Source organism: Manihot esculenta, chromosome 9, assembly GCF_001659605.2.
Source record: "Manihot esculenta cultivar AM560-2 chromosome 9, M.esculenta_v8, whole genome shotgun sequence".
NCBI classification, from domain to species: Eukaryota; Viridiplantae; Streptophyta; class Magnoliopsida; order Malpighiales; family Euphorbiaceae; genus Manihot; species Manihot esculenta.
This window is the reverse complement of record NC_035169.2, coordinates 33342056-33364574: the sequence shown is the minus strand read 5'-3', so window position 1 is coordinate 33364574 and position 22519 is coordinate 33342056. Positions and strand designations below refer to the sequence as shown.

The 22519-nt window shown below is 27.1% G+C and overlaps 4 protein-coding genes across 4 annotated transcripts; all 4 read right to left on the bottom strand.

Annotated features, from left to right (window-relative positions):
* Nucleotides 1–296: 296 nt before the first annotated feature.
* Nucleotides 297–1144, bottom strand: LOC110622001 (probable glutathione S-transferase). The gene is made up of 2 exons (XM_021766332.2): nucleotides 833–1144; nucleotides 297–750 (listed from the first exon to the last, which is right to left on the bottom strand). The coding sequence occupies exons 1-2, from the start codon at nucleotides 1142–1144 to the stop codon at nucleotides 400–402; spliced, it is 663 nt and encodes a 220-aa protein (XP_021622024.1). The 3' UTR covers nucleotides 297–399.
* Nucleotides 1145–3989: 2845 nt separating this feature from the next.
* Nucleotides 3990–5004, bottom strand: LOC110622459 (probable glutathione S-transferase). Its single transcript, XM_021766962.2, has 2 exons — nucleotides 4497–5004; nucleotides 3990–4429 (listed from the first exon to the last, which is right to left on the bottom strand). The coding sequence occupies exons 1-2, from the start codon at nucleotides 4824–4826 to the stop codon at nucleotides 4076–4078; spliced, it is 684 nt and encodes a 227-aa protein (XP_021622654.1). The 5' UTR covers nucleotides 4827–5004; the 3' UTR covers nucleotides 3990–4075.
* A 394-nt stretch (nucleotides 5005–5398) lies between these two features.
* On the bottom strand, nucleotides 5399–7084 carry LOC110623670 (probable glutathione S-transferase). The gene is made up of 2 exons (XM_021768678.2): nucleotides 6749–7084; nucleotides 5399–5865 (listed from the first exon to the last, which is right to left on the bottom strand). The coding sequence occupies exons 1-2, from the start codon at nucleotides 7058–7060 to the stop codon at nucleotides 5512–5514; spliced, it is 666 nt and encodes a 221-aa protein (XP_021624370.1). The 5' UTR covers nucleotides 7061–7084; the 3' UTR covers nucleotides 5399–5511.
* Nucleotides 7085–17930: 10846 nt separating this feature from the next.
* Nucleotides 17931–19269, bottom strand: LOC110622497 (F-box/kelch-repeat protein SKIP25). Its single transcript, XM_021767007.2, has one exon. It carries the CDS (start codon nucleotides 19204–19206, stop codon nucleotides 18064–18066), a length of 1143 nt encoding a protein of 380 aa, XP_021622699.1. The 5' UTR covers nucleotides 19207–19269; the 3' UTR covers nucleotides 17931–18063.
* Nucleotides 19270–22519: the final 3250 nt, after the last annotated feature.

Sequence of the window (22519 nt, the reverse complement as noted above, 5' to 3'; positions counted from 1 at the left end):
ATTTTATCATATATCAATTTCAAGTGGTGAAAATTTCCATATATCTTTCTGCAGTTTTCCTATTTTCAGTTGGATTGTTTATTATGTTTGGTTAATGTCTTGTATATGTAGTTGAATACTAGCAGTCTAGAACCTGCTGAAAACAACCAAGTGTTGCCAGTCAATGTATAACTGAAATTCCATGGAACAACAATGTTTTTTTATCAATGATTGAGACAAGAAAGTAGAATGAACTAGCATTGATTATCTCATGACATGGAGTTCATTTGGCGGCCCAACATAAATTGGTTGGGTTTGCACAAGGTATGCCAAATTTAACCAAAACAATCATACAGGTGTTTGAGCTTATTTTCTGATAATTCAAATGATTTACTTTCTCAATGCCTACAATGAACAGGTTCATTTGTCAGGTGCTGCTGCAAGGTAGGCACGAAACTTGGTAACTAGCTTGTCATGAAGAGGCAAGTTTTCTTTAATTTCAGGAAAACTTGAAAACTCTAGCATCCATTCTGATAAAAATGGAAACCCTGCTTTATCTATGACTTCATAACCAAGTATCTCTTCCAATACAGGGACCAGATTGGCAAGCCAACCCAGTGCAATATCAAGAAATCCAATCCCTTCTCCACCAAAGAATCTCTTTCCTTTTAGTTCTTCCTCTAAGAATTTCAGGTTCTCAATGGCCTGAACAGAAGCTTCTTCTTGCTCTTTTCCTTCCTTGGTTAATATTGCCCAGATTGAGGACATGACCTGAAATTGAAAACATAATGTGTTCACTAAATTTATGGTCATAACTTGCATCATATACAAAAGCTGCTCCTGGAAAATTTACCTTGTCATCGCCAAATTTCGCCAGGAAGCGAGCGGTAGCTCTCTTGTGAGGATCTTCAGGCAGCAAGGGATTCTTCTTCCATGTCTCATCAATGTATTCAAGAATTATAAGTGACTCTACAATAGGTTGTCCATTATGCAGAAGCACAGGAATCTTTTTGTAGACAGGATTGTATTGAAGAAGTAAAGGGCTCTTATTGGTAAGGTCTTCATCTATTGATTCATACTGGATGCCCTTGAGCTTCAATGCCCACACAATTCTTAAGCCAAATGGGCTTGACCATGTCTTGAAAAGCTTCACTTCTTCTGCCATTGTGTTGTGCTGCTATGCAATTGTCTCGGATTAGCCCATGGCTTACCATTAATATATATGCACATGGACTTCAAGTGCACGAAGCTCCCCATTCAGCCTCTTTTGCTTGGAAGTTTATTATTAGGAAAAAAGAGAAAATTAGAAAAAAAAAAGGCAAGTGCTAATGTATTTTTATGAGGACGAATCTTTAATTAATAAATCCAATAACAATACAAATTGGGCTGGCTGTCTTTTTTCCTTTATAATCTTTCATTTGTCGCTTTGGGTATTTAATTATTAGCCTCGAGTACATCGGTATATATATTTAAAGAATGGAACATTCGAGGTTCAATCATAGGGATGCGTATGAAAATACAAATAAGAAATTATATATATATATATATATAAACCCATAGCCAAACAAAACAAAAGTTTCATCATACATCCATTTCTGACTTGATATAAGCAAAGCCCATAAAATTATACTCTTGCATGGTATGTTAAGGTGAACATACCTAATTGAATTAATTAAAAATTAAAATTTTAATATTTATATAGATCGAAATAAATTAATTTTAATTAGAAATCGAATCGGATCCATCTAATTCAATTTGATCAGTTTAAATTTTTAATAATTTTTTTATTTTTTACTTTTTATATTTAGCATTTAAAAATTTAATTAAAATATTTTAATTTTAATATGATCTAATTTCTTATACTAATCGATTCAGTTCAATTTAATTTTTTAAAATTTTTTTTATTAAAATCGAACTGAACTGAAATAATTAAAATTTTTAAAATTATAAATTGAATCAAACCGAAATAAATAAAAAACATAACTAAATTTTTAAATTGATTTAATTTGATTCATTTTTTCAATTCAAACTGAATACTATTCATTTCTAATTATATATGTTATAATTTAGTGAAAATTTATTATTTTAAATTTAAGAGAATTAAATAATTTTCATTAAATGAGTATATTTATAAATCAGTACTTGAAACAAATTAAATTTTAAATAATTCAAGAGCAATTTGATTAACTTATAATTGTATTCAGCGAATTTGATAATGGCGTTTAAAAAATAAATAAAAATTTTAGTGATAGGGTAGTTCATTGTCATTAATAAAATCATTTTTTGTTATTAAATTTTAATATAATTTTTTAAAATTATAATATATTTTATGAAAAAATATTTATTTAAAAAACAGTATATATTGTTTATTATGTGCCTGACATAAATGAAATGAACAAGTGGGAGACATTTTTTTAACCATTTGTTGATTTATGTCCCACTTGTTCATTTATTTCAGAAAATAAATAATAAATTTTTTTTTTTAAATATCTCAGTTAGTTTATTTATTTATTTCAATGAAAATGAAAATTTTAGTATAAAAATTAGGTTGATTTAAATTAAATTTGTATGCAAATCATTTTCATCCATAGTAATATATAATTATTTAGTTTAGTAACTACAATTTAATCCAATCCATATATTATATTCATACAATTAACCATTTAAATTATTTAATATTCCACACTCTATCTATTATTAAAATAAAATTTATCTAATTAATTATATATTAGTTATGAAATATAATAAAATAATAAAAGTATAACTGATAAATAATTTAAAAATATTATAAAAATTAAATTAAATAATTAAATTTAGATAATATATTTAAAATAAAATATCAATATTAAAATAAAATTATTATTTTAACTTTTTTAACAAGTGATTAATTTTAATTTTATAGAAATTAAAAAATAATTACTTTTACATATTATTTTTACTCTTATTTTTAAAAACGTAGCTATTTTTAAATTTTGTCTGAATTAAAAATTAAAATAATTTTGATATATTAGTTTAATATTTTTTAGAGATGTAACTAATTTTAATTTTATAGAAATTAAAAAAAATAAAATAATTTATGTACATTATTTTAATTTTTTTTAAAATATAGCTAATTTTAATTTTATAAAAATTAAAAATTATTACACATGAAATAATTATAGAAAGATAAAATAATGTATTTATAAAACATGATGCATGTATAAAAATATGATTAATTTTAATTTTTAAAAATTAAAAAATAAAAATAATAAATTAAAATATTATATTCATTTGTTGGTTAATCGATAAAAAAAATATAAAATTTAAATAAATCTATTGATTTTAATTAGATTGGAATAATTGACTAATTCATGAACATTCCTAATAAAAATTATAATTAGTGCTTTATATAAGCCGATTGATTAACTTTGAAGCCTTTGTTTAATCGAGAATAACTCAATTAAAGGAGTTAAAATTTTTAAAAGTTTAAAAATTATTTTGATTTTAAAAATTAAGAATTTTTTCTTTTAATGAAAAGAAATAATATTTTTTTTAGAAGAAAAATTAAAAATTAAAAGAATAAAATTTTAAACCTAGCAGATTTATTCAAATTATTTTACAAAGTTACATATCCACAATCAGGGTGAGTATTCGATCGGTTCGATTTAAAATTAAATCGAATCGAATAAATTAAAAATTAAAATTTTAATATTTATGAAAATTAAATCTAACCGATTTTAATTAGAAATCGAATCAAATCGAATCAATCTGATTCGATTCGATTTGATCAATTTTAATTTTTAATAATTTTTTTATTTTTTACACTTTATTTTTAATATTTTAAAAATTAATTAAAATATTTTAATTTTAATATAATTTAATTTCTTATTATCAGATTCAAATCAATTTTTTTTAATCAAAACCGAACCGAATTAAATAAAAAATCAAATCAAATTTTAAAATTAATTTGATTTCTTCAATTTTTTCGATTTTACCGAATACTGCTCAGCCTATCCACAACGGTCCACAAATTTAACAGAAAAAGGATTCGTATTGCAATCGTCTTATAGCTATAATAAGAGTTTTACATACATTTCGGAAAATGCTTATCCCTAAATCAATTATAAGTAGTTGGAGCTTGAAGATAAGCACCATATATGGAGAGCAGCAAATCTCTAGGTTGCAAGTTTTCCTTGATCACAGGAGACTCTGAGAAAGCTTTCATCCATTTAATCAACAATGGAAACTTCTCTCCATCAATCACTTCAAATCCAACAAGCTCTTCCACTACACTCAGGCTATTAACAACCCAACCAAATGAAATATCCACTATTCCTATATTTTCCCCACCAAAGAATTTCTTTCCTCTCACCTCTTCTTCCAAGTATTTCAAGTTCCCCCAAGCCTCAGCTTTAGCTTCCTCTTGCTCTTTACCTTTCTTCATAAAAATACACCATATTGATGGCAGAACCTGCATTATTAACATATGAAATGGGTATGTTCAGCTAATTTTAAAAATAGAAAAGCAAGTATATTACCTTGTCATCAACAAATTTTGCCCAGAACAATGACATGGCTTTCTCATAAGGATGAGCTGGTAATAAAGGATTTTGCTTCCAAGTTTCTTCAATGTATTGAAGGATGATTAGAGATTCTACAACTGGTCTTCCATTATGCAGCAGCACTGGTATTTTCTTGTAAATTGGATTGTGTTGGAGAAGTAAAGGACTCTTTTTGGAGAGATTTTCTTCAATTGACTCGTATTGGATGCCCTTCAGCTTCAGTGCCCAGCTTACTCTTAAACCAAAAGGACTTGGCCCTGAGGTTATCAGCTTCACCTCTTCTGCCATTATCACTTGGATATGCATCAACCATATGGCAACCACCCAATATATATATATACAAAGTTCATTAGGTACAACTCTGCTAGCGGCTATATGATTATTTTTATTATTCCCAGAGAAAATAACCTCTACAAGCTTCTAGCAATTTTAGCCTTGATTAAAAGTTTATATTATATTATATCCCAAATTGGCTAATGGGTAATATGTACATTAACTTGAGATAAAGATAATACATTCTTATAAAATCCTTGATACTCCGTTCTCTTTGAGCTAATTTGCACTTACCTAAGATGGTTTAATCGTTACATGTTCTAATTCTGGAGGATTAAATTGTGAATTTGGGGGGCAAAAAGTCGAAAATAAAAAGTTCAGGGGTATATATGTTATTAACAGAATTCTCGTGAAATGGTTGATGTGCTGTCATGCAGATGCTGAAATGACAAGACAACATTATCATCGTTCAAACCGCCATGATTTTATATGAATATCTAATTATATAATTTCGATGATTTAGGGTCCACATTTTTGTCCGACGTAACTTTTTATCTTTTTGTTTTTCCAAATTGCTGCTTCAATTTGAGATTTGAAAAAAAAAAAAAAAAAAAAGAAATTGCTCTTCAAGTTGAATTTAAAAATTATATAAAATTAAACATTACATGCACTTTATTTATTTATTTATTTTTGAGAAGAGAGCATGCTTAGTCATTAATCAATTAGAATGGCAACTTTGAAGAAAATCAGCATAAATGGACATGAGCACATCTCTAGGTGGCCAGTTTTCTTTGATGACAGGAGACTCTGAGAAATCTTTCATCCATCTAACCAGCAATGGAAACTTCTCTCCATCAATCACTTTAATCCCAATCAGCTCCTCCAATACATTTACAGTGTTAACAATCCAACCAAATGCAATATCTACTAATCCTATAGTTTCCCCACCAAAGAATCTCTTTCCTCTTCTTAGCTCTTCTTCTAAATATTTCAACTTCTCCCATGCCTCACATTTGGCTTCCTCTTGCTCTTTGCCTTTCTTTATAAATACATACCATATTGATGGAAGAACCTGTGTTTTTTTTTGTTATTATTTTAAAAAAGAAAATGTATTAAGATTTTAATTTTTTTTGAAGATTTATAATTTAGTCATTTCATATTACTATTATTAATAAGTCAGTTCTTACATTTTTAAAAATTTATTAAAACGTCTTTATTTTTTCTTTCGTCAATAAAATAGTTTTTTCATTCACTTTTCCGTTAAAAATAGATAAAAAAAAATAAAAGAAAAAATTTTTAAAATTTAATTTTACCCTCAAATAAAATCTCTTATTTAGTCATTAAATTTTACTATTATTAACAAGTCAATTCTTATATTTTTAAAAATTTATTAAAATATCATTATCTTTTCACATATCTATTAAAACATTTTTATCTTTTCTCATATTTATTAAAATGTTCTTATCGTTTCTTTCCGTAAATGGAATAGTCCCTCTTTCTCCTCCTCCTCAAAAAAGAAGAAAAAAAAAAAAAGAAAATGATGATGATGAAAGAAAAGAAGAATAACCTCCTCCTCCTTAAAGAAAAAGAATAAAAATAAAAATCGAAGAAGAATCAAATAAGAAGAAAAAGAAGAACCAAAGAAAAAGAAGAAGAGGATGAAGAATCAATGAAGAAAAAGAATAAGAGAAAGAAGGAGGAAGAAGAAAAGAAGGGGCTATATTTTTAACGGCAGAAATAGACAGAATGATTATTTTGTTGACAAGGAGAAAAGATAAAAATGTTTTAATAGGTTTTTGAAAATGTAGGAACTAACTTGTTAATAATGACAATATTTAGGGACTAAATTATAAATCTCTTCTTTTTAAAAATAAAAATTTATAATTTAGTCCCTAAATTTTATCACTAATAATAATTTAGTCCTTATATTTCAAAAATGAAGAATAATAACAAACCTTGTCATCACCAAATTTTGCCCAGAAGTTTGACATGGCTCTGTCATAAGGATCAGCAGGTAACAAAGGATTTTGCTTCCAAGTTTCTTCAATGTATTGAAGAATGATTAGAGATTCCACAATTGGTTTTCCATTATGCAGCAGAACTGGAACTTTCTTGTAAATTGGATTATGTTGGAGAAGTAAAGGACTCTTGTTGGAGAGATCTTCTTCAATTGACTCATATTGGATGCCCTTCATCTTTAGTGCCCAAATTATCCTCAGACCAAAAGGACTTGGCCCTGAGTTTATTAGCTTCACCTCTTCTGCCATTGTCACTTGATATGCATCAGCTATATGATTATTACTTCATATATATACACTATTTTCATTATGGATAATTGCACTTTTGCCAATATAATTATCATTATTCTCAAATAAGACCCTTGCATATTACCATTTTCATGTTGACCCTATCTACATAAAATTTTTGTTCACTTGGTCTGTTTGAAGATATTGTATTTTCTCTTTAAATTTTCCTTGAGTTCTCAATTCTCATCAGGTTTTTTTAATCAGCATTCTGAATTTCTTATTATAAAAGAAATTTAAGGATGAAAACTAGGAAAAGCATGGGCAAAGAAAAAGTATATGCAAAGAAAGTAGAATATTTAAAAGTGCAGGGGTATATTCAGAATTCTAGTGAAATAGTGGGGTGTTGCTGTCATATACAGAGACTAAGTTCTGCATCATTGATGATGAAATGAATAAGACAATATCATTGTGGTCCAAATCAAGAATGGTATGTTATATGAATATCTTATTATATAATGTCAATGATTAATGTGGTCCAAATTTCATTAATTGAAGTTTTTATCTGTTATAAAAAATTATTTTTTATTCCAAATTGCTCCTTCAATTATGTAATATTATAAAATTATAGTAATAGTCTAATAGAGCCCACATAATTTTTGGACTGAGGAGCTAACCCATCAATGAAGAGCTCAGCCCAAGGCCTAATCCACTAACAACTAGTAATAGGTTCAGAATTGAAGATGAGCACGTTCAGACATGTCTTAATAACAGATTTTTGTTGGGCTTTTTGCCCTCAGAATTAAAAAATAAAAAACAAAACACGAGCCCAAGATATTCTAGGTTAAAGTTACATCTCATAACTAGGGGAGAGAATAAATCAGTCTGAACCGAAAAACCGAACCGAATCGATCAATTTTGGTTTAATGGTTTGATTAATCGAAAAGTTCGGTTCGGTTCGATTAGTATTTTTCAATTTATTCGGTTCAGTTTAAACGTGTTAAATAATCGAAAAACAGAAAAATCGATTTTATACATAGAAATACTGATTTTATATATATTTTTAAATTTTATATGGATTTTTATGGATTTTTTAACTATTATTATTATGTATTCAAATAATATTTATTGATAAATTTATATGAAATATTTATTAAATTATTCTACTGAAATTAAAAGCAGAAAATTTAAAAAAAATACAGATTTCTGTTTAAATCGAACTGAACCGAACCGATTTTTATCGGTTCGATTCGGTTCGGTTATATTTTTATAATCGATTTTTTTAGTTTTTAATATTTTTATAATTCAATTTTCGATTTTTTCGGTTCGGTTCAGTTCGGAACCGAACCGACTGATTGCACAGCCCTACTCATAACTTTAAATCTTAGAAATTAAATAATCCTTTTGTATTTGCTTTAATTTTAATTATTTGTCCTGATCAATTTTCATCATTAAATTTTTAGTCTAAATACCATGCTACGTAGGATTATTTTTTAAAAGATTTATTTGATAAAAAAATCCAAACATTTATGTTAGTTTATATTTATATCCAAAATTTTAAATTTTGAATAATAAAACTAAATTTTTTTCAAATTATCACAACTATAATTAAGAAAACTAAATTAAATCTGAAAAATAATAGTAAATTATAATATAGTTTCTAAAATTTTTATATTAATAAATATTAATTTTTTGCTTTTTTACCAAGTTTCCCTCTGTGGTCCCTCTATGGTCCCTATTTGACTCGATACTCTCGCATTTTGATGGTTGCTTCTTAGTCAATAGACAATGATTGGGAGGAGATTTTTTGTTAATGTGGAAGAGTCATGTGTCTGTTTTTGTGATTGGCTTTTCTTTAAATTTTATTGATTTGGTTGTTTCGCAAGGTAATGTCTAATGGAGGTTTACTGGTTATTATGAGTTTCCGGAATCGTAATGACGACATCAATCTTGGAACCTTATTCGAACTTTATCTCGTAGAAACTCTCTTCCGTGGCTTTGTTCGGGAGACTTTAATGATTTATGCTCGAGAGATGAGAAAGGAGGAGCAACTTTGCCAAATTATATTATGCTGGGGTTTAGACAGACACTTGAGGACAGTAATCTTGTTCAAATACCCATTGTTGGCTCTTTTTTCACATGGGAGAAGGGCAGGGAGTCGAATAATCTGATTAGAGAGAAGCTTGATAGAGCCCTTGCTACTAAGGACTGGACTCATAAATTCATTAATGTTGTCTGCTCGGTTGTTCATGTTCCTAGATCGGATCACAAACCGTTGGTGATTAATACAGCTCCTAAGGATAATAGGGGAGATAGAAGGAGATTTCAATTTGATAATGCATGGTTATGTGATGAGGGTCTGGCTGAGGTTGTTAATTCTATATCACGCAACCTTTTGATGAAACGTGATGATTTAGTTTTTACTCTTTCATTGTGGGGTAGGAGTAAAAATATAGAGTTTTGGCAAAAGAAGAAGACTATATAGAGATTATTGGATAATTGGCCCAGTACTGTTTCTCACGCCTCTTTAAAGCAAAATTGGAATATCTTTTTGAGCAGGAAGAAGCTAGACTTAAACAGCAGACAAAGTGCTTTTGGCTTAAAAATAGGGACCGAAATACAAAATTTTTTCATGTACAAATTAATGGTAGACAAAGAATGAACCGTATTACTAAATTAAAAGAGTCATCGGGTACCTGGATTGAGGATGAGCAGAAAATTAAAAATCATGTTCTGCATAATTTTCAATCTATTTTTTATGGCGGTTCTGTAGATTGTGAACGGGTTTTTGAGTTGGTGATGCCAATAATGCTGATCTTTGTGCTCTCTTTCAAATGAGGAATTTAGAGCTGCTCTTTTTCAGATGCATCCAGACAAGGCACTGGGTCGAATGAGTTAAATCCTACATTTTACCAGAGATTTTGGCACTTGATTGGCAATGAAGTTTTTGATGGTTGTCGCCTATGGCTTCAACAAGGTATTTTTCTTTCTTTTCTTACTAAAACATTGATTGTTTTGATCCCTAAAGTGGATAGTCCTGAAACTGTTAAAGACTTTCGTCCAATTGTCATCCAATTGCGTTATGTAATGTGTTATATAAGCTTGTGGCTAAAGTTTTGGCGAACAGATTTAAAAAGGTACTTCTTATGATTATCTCTGAGAATCAGTTTGCCTTTATCCCTCATCGGTTGATTACCGATAATGCTATGATTGTGTTTGAAATGATATACAATATGAAAACTAATAAGAGCATAAATGTAACACCCAAAAAATATATATATATAAAATAAAAATAAATAAATAAATAAAAGAATAAGAATAAAAAAAAAAGAGAGAAAGAAAAAAATAATAAAGTAAATTAAGTTAAGGACAAGTGGCAAGTTGCTAGCCACTTCACTAAAAAAAAGCCAAAAAAAAGAAAAAGAAAAAGAAAAGGAAGAAAGAAGAAAAGACTAGAAGAGAAGAAGAACCCATTTCTTCAATCCTCCTTACTCTGTCGTGAACCAAAACAAAATCTCCTTCTCCATCTTTTCTTTTCTACACCAAAATTCCTTCAAATTTCTATCTCCAATCAATTACCCATCTTCTCCCAACACATTTTCAAAGTAGAATTTGAAGAAAAGAAGAGAAATCAATAAGAAAATTCAAGATTGAGGGAGAGTGAATAGTAACCAAGGGTTTGAAATTTTAAAGGTATGTTAGGGGTTTTGATGTAGGGATGTTTCTTATTATTTTTATGTGAATATTTATGAGAAATATTGTATTAATATGATGTATTGGTTTATTTTTCATGAAGAAGAAGTGGAAGGGAATAGTGGAAACTCTAAAAGAAAAGGAAAAGAAAAGAAAGATTAGGAAATTTTAAGCTTGTGGAAGATTTTAGAAGGTTAAGGTTTGTGCTCAACTTTATTTGACTAAATTTAAGAATTTGTTAATTATGTTCTATTTAAAAATTTTACTACCCTAGTAGAAATAGATCAAGTGAATAATAGTTTAATTATATTGTATAATCAAAGTTTGAGAAATGATAGATTTAACAGATAGAAAATTTTAAAATTAATAAGTAATTTAACCAAAATTTAAGTTATGGATCAAATGAAATGACTCTATATTTTTTTTGATAGAAATATATTTTGGTTAGATATAGTTACAATAAAAAAAAAAATAGTAGAAAAAAAAAAGAGTGATATTAGATTAGATGAAAAAAAAATAGAAATTAAAGGGATAAGAAAAGTGAGATATAGTGTAAATATGATGTTTAAAAATAATAATAATAATATAAGATAAAAATAGAAATTCAAAGAAAAAAAAATGAAAAATGAAATAAGGTATATTGTGATAAATAGAAAAAAATATATATATATTATATTAGAAAAAAATAATAGTAATTAAAAAGAATAATAGTTAATTAATTAAGGATTAAATTATGAATTTATAATTTATGTAGTTGAATTAAATTAATAGATTTACATGATATGACAATGTTTAAAAGTATAGTTGTAATATGATAAAATATTATAGTTTGAACAATTGAAAGTTATGCTGTATTGAAAGTTTTTGTTCCCATGTTTAAATGTATAAATTATTTAAAGTCTGGGTCTAGTAAGTTTGGTGGGAATTGTGAGTTAGTTTAAGAGTGTGGCATACCATATACAGATGTTGCAGTACTACACTACAGTTACACTAATTTTTGGGATACAATGAGGTCTCTTACAGTTATAGATTCGGTTTTTGAGCCATACAGTTATTTGGTATTTTGTGCCATACAGTTTTCCTTACAGTTCCATTTAAATTTATAGAGGCCAATAGAAAAATAATAAATAAATAAAAGTATGAAGAGATCTTGCAGTACTGCACTACAGTTACACTAATTTTTGGGATACAATGAGGTACCCTACAGTTATAGACTCGGTTTTTGAGCCATACAGGTATTTAGTACTTTGTGCCCTACAGTTACAGTTTCCTTATCTGACTTAACAGTCCCATTTAAATTTATAGAGGTCAACAGAAAAATAATAAATAAATAAAAGTATGAAGAGAAAATAAAATTTTTTACATGATGAAGAAAAATAAAAAGATTATGAAATTAAAATATGTATATATATGTGAATTAATAATATGATTTAAATTATTTCAAATTATTTGTTATATAGTTATTTGTCATTTGTTTGAATTACTGTTATTACATGAATTTTGATTTAAATATTTTATTTATATATAAAAAAAAAAGAAATTGAGCACCACTAAGTAAATTGCTTAGCGCGTAGGAATTTATTTTTTCCTCGCACAGGTTGTGGATCCAAGTAGCAGCAGATCAAGATCTGCATCAACCCAGCCAGAGTTACATCATTAACTACCAGCCAGAGTTACATCATTAACTATCTTAGGGTATATTTTGTAAATTTTTATATGAATTTGATTTTAGAAATATGGTATGTACATAAAGTTTTAGAGATGAAGTTGTATATGGTTGGTTTAGATATATTTGAAGATTTTAATTTTGATGTAAATATGAGTTATTGGTATAAGTTTTATGTTGAGATTTATGAGATGATTTATGAAGTGTTTGATCTGAACTGAAATTGTGTTGATGTTAAAAAAAGTTTGGGGGTTAAGGTTGAAGTTTATAGAAGTGTGATATTACTATTCACAGGTGGAATTAAGGAGAACTTCAAGTCGGAGAAGAAGTAGAAAGTCATGTACCGACGGAGGCCACTGGCCATGCACCGCCACAGGCTCCTTCTGGTCCTGTGTCCAAGGAAGTTTGGAGGTTAGAGGGAGTGGGAGATTTGCAGCCTAATGATAATTTTTTTAATTTTTTACTGCAGATTTTTAAGTCTCAAGACAAGGTTCAAAAAACATTTCTAATGGTCTGTGCATGGAGATTATGGTTAGCAAGGAACTCATTATTATGGAACCAGGTACAAAATTCAGCAGCTCACCTTGTGGAAGACGTCATGCATCATATCTTGGATTGAGAAGCTGCTCAACGTGTTGGTGCTTTGCATGGAAATACCACTACTACGTTATATCAGGGCAAGAACTTGTTTTATTCCTCCAACCCTACTCATGATCGTGAAGCTATTCCTCTTTAAATTCGTGCGTCATCTTCAAGTTTGGACAATTTCAGTTGGATTTGTCACGTTGATGGGACTTTGTCAAGTTGATGAGACTTTGTTTTAAGCTCAAGATTTTATTGGCTACGGTTTTGTTGTGGAAAACTATGATGTTATATTTCAACGTGGTGTTTCTAGTTTTTCGAAAGGTAATGGTATACTGGAATTGTTGAAATTTTAGCTCTCCATTACTGTTTATTCTTTGCAACGGAATTTTTGCTTTTTAATAGTTGCATTCTTATGGACTGTTTGCAGGTAGTTCAAACTTTTTAGTCTACACATTTAGACATTTCTAAACTGGATTTAATTTTGAATGCTTGTAAATCTTTGTTAGATCCTAGAACTGATATTTCTGTTAAATGAATTCGTCGTCATGCCACTCTAACTGCTCATACTTTGGCTAGAGAATTTATTAAGCATGATCATCTCTCTGTTTGGGTTGATATTTTTCTTTATTTAATAAAATTTTATTAATACAACCATTAGTTTTACTTAAAAAATAATTAATTTTTTAATTTAAATTTTATGAAAGTACATTCATTTTATATTTATAGTATGTAATATTAACTAAACAATTATTACAAATAAATTTTCACTATATAAAGTATCACACGTAAATATTATATATTAAAATATTTTATTGAAAGTTTATACTTACTATTATAAATTATATACATATTTTTAATATATAAAAAAAATTATTTATATTAATAATATAAAATAAAATAAAATATTACATATTTTAGTATCTATATTTTTTTATTTATGATTTTTGTAGTAACTTAAATATATGAAACACATTGCTCTTATTTGAGATATTCAATATTTTTATTTTATTTACCTATAAAATAAGTAAATTTATGATATATATTATCTAATAAAAATTGTATTTCATATTAATAATATTATTTAATACACTGTAGTATTTTATTTTATTTAATATTATTAATATAAATATAATTTTTCATAAATTAAAAATATATGCATAATTTATATTAGTGAGTATAAACTTTTAATAAAATACTTTAATATATAATATTTACCTTTGATATTTTATGTAGTAAAAGTTTATTTGTAATAATTATTTATTTGATATTAAATATGATAAATATAAAATGGATGTACTTTCAATATAAAATGTAAATTAAAAGATTATAGGTTTATTAATATAAAAATTTTAGAGATTATATTGTAATTTACTGTTAACTTTTTAAATTCAATTTAGCCTCTTGATTATAGTTGTTATATTTTAGAAAATATTTAGTTTTATTATTTAAAATTTAAAATATAAATATAAATTAATATAAATATTTAAATTTCTTTTATCCAATGAGTATTTTAAAAAATAATTTTATCATGCTAGTGAATTAAAAATTATTTGATCAAAATTAATTAAAATAAATAGTTAAAATTGAGAAAAAATGTGAAAGAATTAATTTTATTATTCAATATTTTAAAGTCTGGATATAAATATGAAAAATATTAAGAATTTAAATTTTTTTATACAATAAACCTAGATTATATGCTATTCAAAATCTACTCTAATCCATATCGAGTAAACCAATTAAGGTAAAATGCTTTTTTTAAATTTTAAAAATATTATGAATTTAAAATTTAAACTCAAAATTTCTAATTAAAAAAAAAAAATCCTCTCACGGCATAAAGATAATATTCATAAAGGAGAAGACGAATCAAATAGTAAAAAGTGATAAACTTAAGGACCAATAGGAGATTTTCCATCCATACACACATATAGAGAGAGAGAATACTTAAGAACCACAAATAATTTAATAGATTCTAGATATCTCCGTGAATAGACATTTCCTTTATATGAAAATATTCATTTCCAATCTTATGTATATATTTTTAGATATATTTTATAATTTTAATAAAATTATTTTCTATGTTCATATAAAACTAAAAATATGTATAGATGAATAATCGATTTTTAAATCATAACTAAATTAAATAAATATTTTTATGAAAGATATTTTTCTAAAAAAATATATTTTTTTTTTATCATAGAATATATTTTTCAGAAAGCTGAGGAGGGGGGGAATAGAGAAAGGATTGCAAAAGAACATTGAAAGATGAGTAAAAAGAATCAGAAGTAAGAAAAAGAAAGGTGGTGGAGTGACTTTATTATTGCATTTAGTGGTTCACATGAGCAGCACCGAGACCAACAGACCTTTCACCTCTTCTCTACCACATCATTTTTCTCCTCTCTAACCCCAAAAAGCTACCCGTTTTGCATCTTATGATCTCCTTCACTTCATGTCACCTTATCTTTTCATTTTTTCTAGATTTTATTCTCTAACCAGTGGCGGAGCGAGGAGCTTTCCTTTGATAGGGCAACGCTGCGCACTGCTGCGGCACCTTCATCCCCTTCAAAACATTCTGATATGGCACGTAGCCCTTACCGTACCCTCCCTCCACCCCTGTCTCTAACCATGCCGTACCCTCCCTCCACCCCTGTCTCTAACCATCCTTTTCCTCGGCTTCTGCTTCTTGTCTTTGCCTCCCAAATTACCTACGAACTCATGTACTCCTACAAGACAAGACGGAAAATTAATACGCTAATTAATACTAATCGACTCCTTGATCAAACAGTGCTCTTTGCATCTCGGACTAATACTGATTGACTCTTTAATCAAACACTGCTCTTTGCACCTCGGACCAAGTGATTTACCCGTCATTTTAGTGCATGCAGACACCCGCATGGCCTGCTTACACAGCTACTCTAGTTAACTAGAGTAAAAATTTTGGCTTTTTAAAAAAGTCAAAGTTTCCTCCTCCCTTCCCATTCTTCTTCTTCTTCAGCACAGGTTTGCCTTCTCCCGATGCAAGTTTTCTTCTTTTCAAATTTCTTCTCCTCTCCTTCTTCTTTGCTGATAGAAAAAAATTCTTCATTCCAGCACTATTTTTTCTATTCTTTTTTTTTTCTTTGTTATAGAAGAAATTTTCATCATATATTTTCAACTTTATTTTTAATTTTTTTCTAATGTATTCGTCTATATTTATATAATTTATTAATTTATTTCATTTTATTATCAGGTATGTCTAAAATTCTTTTCTATTTTTTAAAAATGTGTATATTTTTATATATATAAAAATAAAATTTTTAGTTGTTTCAATAAAATGTAATGATAATGATTTAATATAGTAAAAAAATTATTGTAACTTTAGTTGCATAAGTTAGTTGAGTAAAGATTATTGTAATTTTAGGTAGAATAAATTAATAATTTATATTTAGTGTAAAAAAAATTAATTTTGATTAATTACAGTAGAAATTTGTAACTGTTAATTTAATATATCAATTAAATATTTATTGTGATTTTAGATATAATAAATTTAATAAATATATATTAATATAGTGATAAATTTTTTATTGTAATTTAATAAAAAAAATTAATATTAATTATTTAATTTTGTTTTAAATAATATAATGTGATTGAAATAGAATGAATTAATAATTTTTATATAATGTAGTAGAAATTTATAATTGATTATTTAATATAGTGATTTAATATTTATGGTAACTTTATATAGTAATCGATTGTGATTGAGTACAGTATTTGATTGTGATACAGTATATTAATTTATTGTTTATAAGTAGATATAGTGAGAAGATTTGACTGTCGCGATCATCCTAATTATATCTTATGAGGTTCTAATGATTTATTATTACTATACGCAAAATTAAAATACCGATTTGGAATTATATATAAATAATCTATAGAAATTGAGGTTTATATACTGCAGAAAAACGAGTATCATTTTGTAAATTTGTGATATTTTAAAGAAAATTATAACTTATCTAGGACGTACAAATTTTTATAACATTATACACCTAAATTTTCTTTTAAATTGACATTTAATTATTATTTTTATTGGATGTTGAGAAATAACGATTAAATACTCACACATTTATATTTAGGGGAAATGACCATCATCCTTTGTGATATAGAGCTTATTATTGAGTTGTTACTGATTGATTTTGCAGCTATTACAAACCGATTACATCACCGTTGATCAATAATATATTAGATATTATTAAATATCATTCCACGTAATAATGTTATAAGAGAATTTATTAATTATGGGAGCTCATTATTCTACACCCATGGCGTTGAATAATTTGACCATGAGTGTACAATTCATTTATTCAAGAGTTGTATCGTTACGGCCGCTATTAGATGATATAATTTAAAAATAATTTTTTTTATTTTGAATAATTTAAAAAAGCTAACTGGATCATGCTAAACTATGCAACAAAGAATGAACTTTTAAAATAGATTTATGTAAATGGAAAATTTTTAAGGGAGAGATAATGTAAATTCTTACAATTTTTTGTATCTCTCATAAATAGCATTCAGCACATGTTCTTGTCATACTGAACTAAAATCCATGGTTCAAAGAAATGAAGAAGGTGTATGGGTATCAAAATTAGCCGATAAACTTTAATTTCAGCGATTATGAAATCTCAAATTTAAATGATATTTTATTATATAAAATAAAAAAATTAAAATAAATTAATAAATATTTTTAATATGACATATTAACATTTTCTTTTTATACATGAATTTAAATTAATTCGATCAGTAAATTTTAAACACGAAATAATTTATAAAAATAATAATAATAAATTATATCTTATTAATATTAAATATTTTCGAAACTGATTTCTGCTAGTTCGAATTCCAGTAAATTTATGTTAAAAATAAATAAAAGAGAAAATAAATATCCGACAATAACCTCATACATTAATAAGTCACACAGAAATTAATAAGTACTTTATAGATACACATATGGTCAAGTTTATATTAAATTCTCTATCAAAAAGAAGAAAAAAGTTCATATGAATTCTGGCAAACCGCTGGGCTGATCATGTACAGTAATTGTTTAGCTACGCTAGTGATGCTTGCTCATCCTTGGCAATATGTGTAGAGAAACCACTTGCTGCCCAGGCGGCGGCTCCACCTCCCAAACTCTTGTAGGCGTCGTCACCACATCCACCACCACAATCCTTTCTCCGTTTCCACAAACCACACAAACTCTTCCTCTCCCGGCAGCTATCTGCTCTGCCCTTTTAAGCTCCGGCAACTCAATTACCTTCTTCCAACAATCCCTTTCACTGTCATACTCACTCAAAGCTCCCTTCACTTCATCCACCACATATATCACCTCTTCATCCATCGTCGCCGCCGGTCCACTCCATCCGGCAAGCATTCCCTTCGGCATATTCTCCCATTGATTTTCCTCAACATTATAAACCCAACCATCTTTTACTGCATTTCCTTTAACGTTAACCATGTAAAGCTTCCCTTTACACCCCACTGCCTCGATCGCTTCTCTGCTGAATCTACCATCTTTTAATGCTGCCATTTTTTCCCATCTCCAGTTTTCTTTCTTTTGTTTCGTGTCCCATCTTTCCATTGACCTAGCCACGTCTCCACTGTAATGTGACCCCACTCCGCTCGCTAAGTAAACTGTGCCTCCAACAGAACCGGTGGCGCACCAGCGGCGTGGGATGGTGAATGGAGGACCAAAGAACCAGTAGTTGGATTCTGGGTGGAAGAGTAGTGGCCTAGAAAGTGCAGGGACAAAACGGCCAGTGGTGGCAGCCATAAGGACAAGATGATTAGCGACAGTTAGAGACTGGATTGGAAGATTTCTCGACAAGAAAGAAGGATATCGATGGATGAGGTGAAGTGGGGGGTCGCTTGGAGGACTAGGAAGCGACTGCCAAGTTGAAGAAATGGGGTCTAGAGACAAAAACTCAACCGAATTGATTGTATCAACTTGATCAACATTTCTCTTTGCAGCATTAAGTGGCGGTGACAGGAGGACGTAAAGAGAAAAGAAGGGAGGGTAGGAATGAGAGTAGAGGAGTCTCCGCCATGCGTGGCAAACGGAGAAAAGAAGGGAAGGAGAAAGAGAAGAAAGGCAGATGTGGGCAAGATGATTGGGGAGGCCTGGTAAGAGAGATTCATCGTCAATATCATCAATGGAGTTTTTCTTGATGTCTTTGCTAGGTTTTGGGATGGTCTCCATGGGAAGAGAGAGGTATATTAATGAGAAATTGAAGCAGAAGGCTCTAGGCTTTTATCCTCTTCTGGTTCATTAATGTGAATGTGTGTTTCACTGTATTTTAGCTGTGTGGGAAAGTGACAGATGAATAAATAAATATATCGTATTTTTCTTGGAAGATAAAATTTCTAGTTTTTTCTCTTGTTTTTTCACAAGGGAGAAAATTGTTTTTTAAGATTTAGATTCGTTTATTTGTTGAAAAAATTTTATATGTGAAAAGTATTTTTTAATAAAAATAAAAATTTATTTTTAAAAATAATTTAATTTTTTTAAATATTCAAATGTCAGAAAATATAAAAAAAAATATTTTACTTCATGTGTTGGATTCATTTAGAATGTGGGCAGGTAGATTAAAATGGCGTTTTGCTGATGGAACAAGTATTTCAATATCTTCTTTGTTATATATTTGTAATTTGAGCAGGTAGATACTTTTATCTTAATTTATATAAATATATACGATGATCAAATGGGACAAATTAAAGTGAGATCTTACATAAAAATATAAATTCAAAATTTATCAAATTATTTTTAAGCAGTTCAATCCAATACCGCAAGTTTTAGTCTGAATATATGGAGTAGACTAGATCAATTATAGCACGGATCCGATAGAAGATAATTCAACTCGATGATATGACTGAGGGAGAATAGCTGGTTCGGTTACTTTGCAGCTCTATCCGCATGTGTGCTAAGAGAATTAAATGACGGCACGTGGAGAGAAGTCTGACGCCTCCATACGTAGAGATCTGAGTAACAGATATGTGACACTTAGCAGAAAAGAAAAACAGTTAGATATCACTAAACTGAATATCACTTACCGACAAAGAAAAAATGGATAAAAGAGAAGCATCCACTGTAAATCTTATTATTTAGATTTTAGAATATCAATATATATATTTTTAAAGTTAAGGAATAAAGAAATTGAGATGGTTATTAATATATTTTATTATTTAAATTTAAATTAAATAATAAAAAAATTAATTTAAAAAATATATTTTTTAAATATAAGTTATTTTTTATAAATAAATAGAGATTTTTAATTAAATAAGACATTTTTTTTAATAAAAAACTTTTTTTTTTTAATGTTAGCTAATCTTGCTGGTAGTGCAGTTCAACTTTTTTCATGGTTTGGTTGGCTGTCGAGACCTCAGTGATAACAAAAGATGCTTTTAATTAAATCAGTCATGTAAATAAGACATCTTAGGAGTTATACGTCGCTTGCATTTTCCTTTATTCAATAATCTTTGGCTAGAAAAAACACACTTCCGCTTCATCTTTATCTCTCGATATCTAATTAAATTATTAATTTTTTATATAAATATAAAATCTATACTTCTCAAAATTCAACCAAATGTATTTTTAAACGTTTTAAATATAAAAAATATTTTTAAAAAAATAAACAGAGATTAAGTTGTTATAAATATAACATAACTACATTACTATATGCAATTTATAATGATTTGATAGAAGGTTTTGTGCATTAATTGATATTAGAAAGTTTTGAAAATGCAAGGCTACCGGAAGTAGGGATGAGCATTCGGTCGGTTCGGTTTAAAACCGAACTGAACCGAATAAACCGAAAATTGAAATTTTAATGTTTATGAAAATCGAACCGAATCGATTTTGATCAGAAATCGAACCGAATCGAACCGGTTTGATTCGGATCGATTCGGTTCGATTTGATTAGTTTCGATTTTTAATAATTTTTTTTATTTTTTACACTTTATTTTTAATATTTTAAAATTTAATTAAAATATTTTAATCTGATTTAATTTCTCTATATTATTAAAAAAATATATTATTATCACTAATCGGTTCGATTTTTTCGGTTTTTTTTAATCAAAACCGAATTGAACCGAAATAACCGAAATTTTTGAAATTAAAAACTGAACCGAAATATATAAAAAATCGAATCAAATTTTTAAATCGATTCGATTCGATCGATTTTTTCAATTTGAACCGAATACTGCTCACCCTGACCAGAAGTTCCCTCAAAATTAAGCAACTAAGTTAATTAATGGTTTCTTCAATTAATGCCACAATTTTGCGTAGGAGGATTCAAATCTTCAATTTTTGTATGAACATCGTGTTTTTTTCATTTCATCGCTATAATATATATTTCTCCTCCATTTCACATATTTTTAAATTTCATTAATTCCATTTATTATTATTTTGATTCAAAATTATAATTTTTTATTTTTAAAAATTTTTTATTTTTAATAAAAAATTCTAAATTTTAAATTTATTGTAATTATATTTAAATTAACTTGTATTGCGTAATTATTTTTAATCCACATAAAAAAAAAAACAAAGCAATTCTCAACATCAACGTACAGACAAAAACTTCAAATGCAAATATACAATTTATAGATTAAATTTAAATAAATATTAAATTTAAATTATTTTTTATAAAATAAACCATATCAAATATATAAAAACTAAAAAAAAAATTCCACTACCATTTAAAGTTTTAATAATAATTTTAAAACATTTACAAATTTATAATATAGTGATAAGTGTATCTGAATAAATCTAAAAAATCTCATATTCTACTCATTGAATCTCTTATCTCTTTTTCTTTAGAGTAGTAATAGTTTTGAGCGTATATCAAAAAATAATTTTGGGGTATTTTAAGAAAAAATTAAAAGTACGATCATTGTAATGTTTAATATTATTTAATTTTGATTGATTTAATTTTAAATTAAATCAATTCAACTTTAATTTTTAATTGGATTTAAGATAATATTAATAATATTTAATTGCTTAACATACAATACAATTAATGATAAATTTAATTATATTTTAAAAAAATGAATTATTCTATTAGTATAATAAATTTCCCATTTAATTTATTTTACTTCAAAAATTAAATAACTAATATGTGATTTTAATGATAAACTTAATTACATTTAAAAAAAATTAATTATTCTATTAGTAGAATAAATTTCAAATTTTAATTTATTTTATTTCAAAATTAAATAATTAATATATAATTTTGATATAAATTCAAAAAAAATTAGGTCGATTAGATTAAAAAATAAAATTTTACGCGTTTTTATATTTATAGCAAAAATTTTTAATTTTAAATTAAAATATTTTAATTTTTAAATTTATTATAATTATAGTAATTTTTTAAATTAATTTTGACTAAATTTAAATTAGCTGACATATTATTATTTTCATCACATAAATAACATGATTAATTTGAATTAAATTTTAATTAAAATTTTAAATCTCTAATTATTTAAAAATTAAATATTTTAATTATATAATTTAAAAG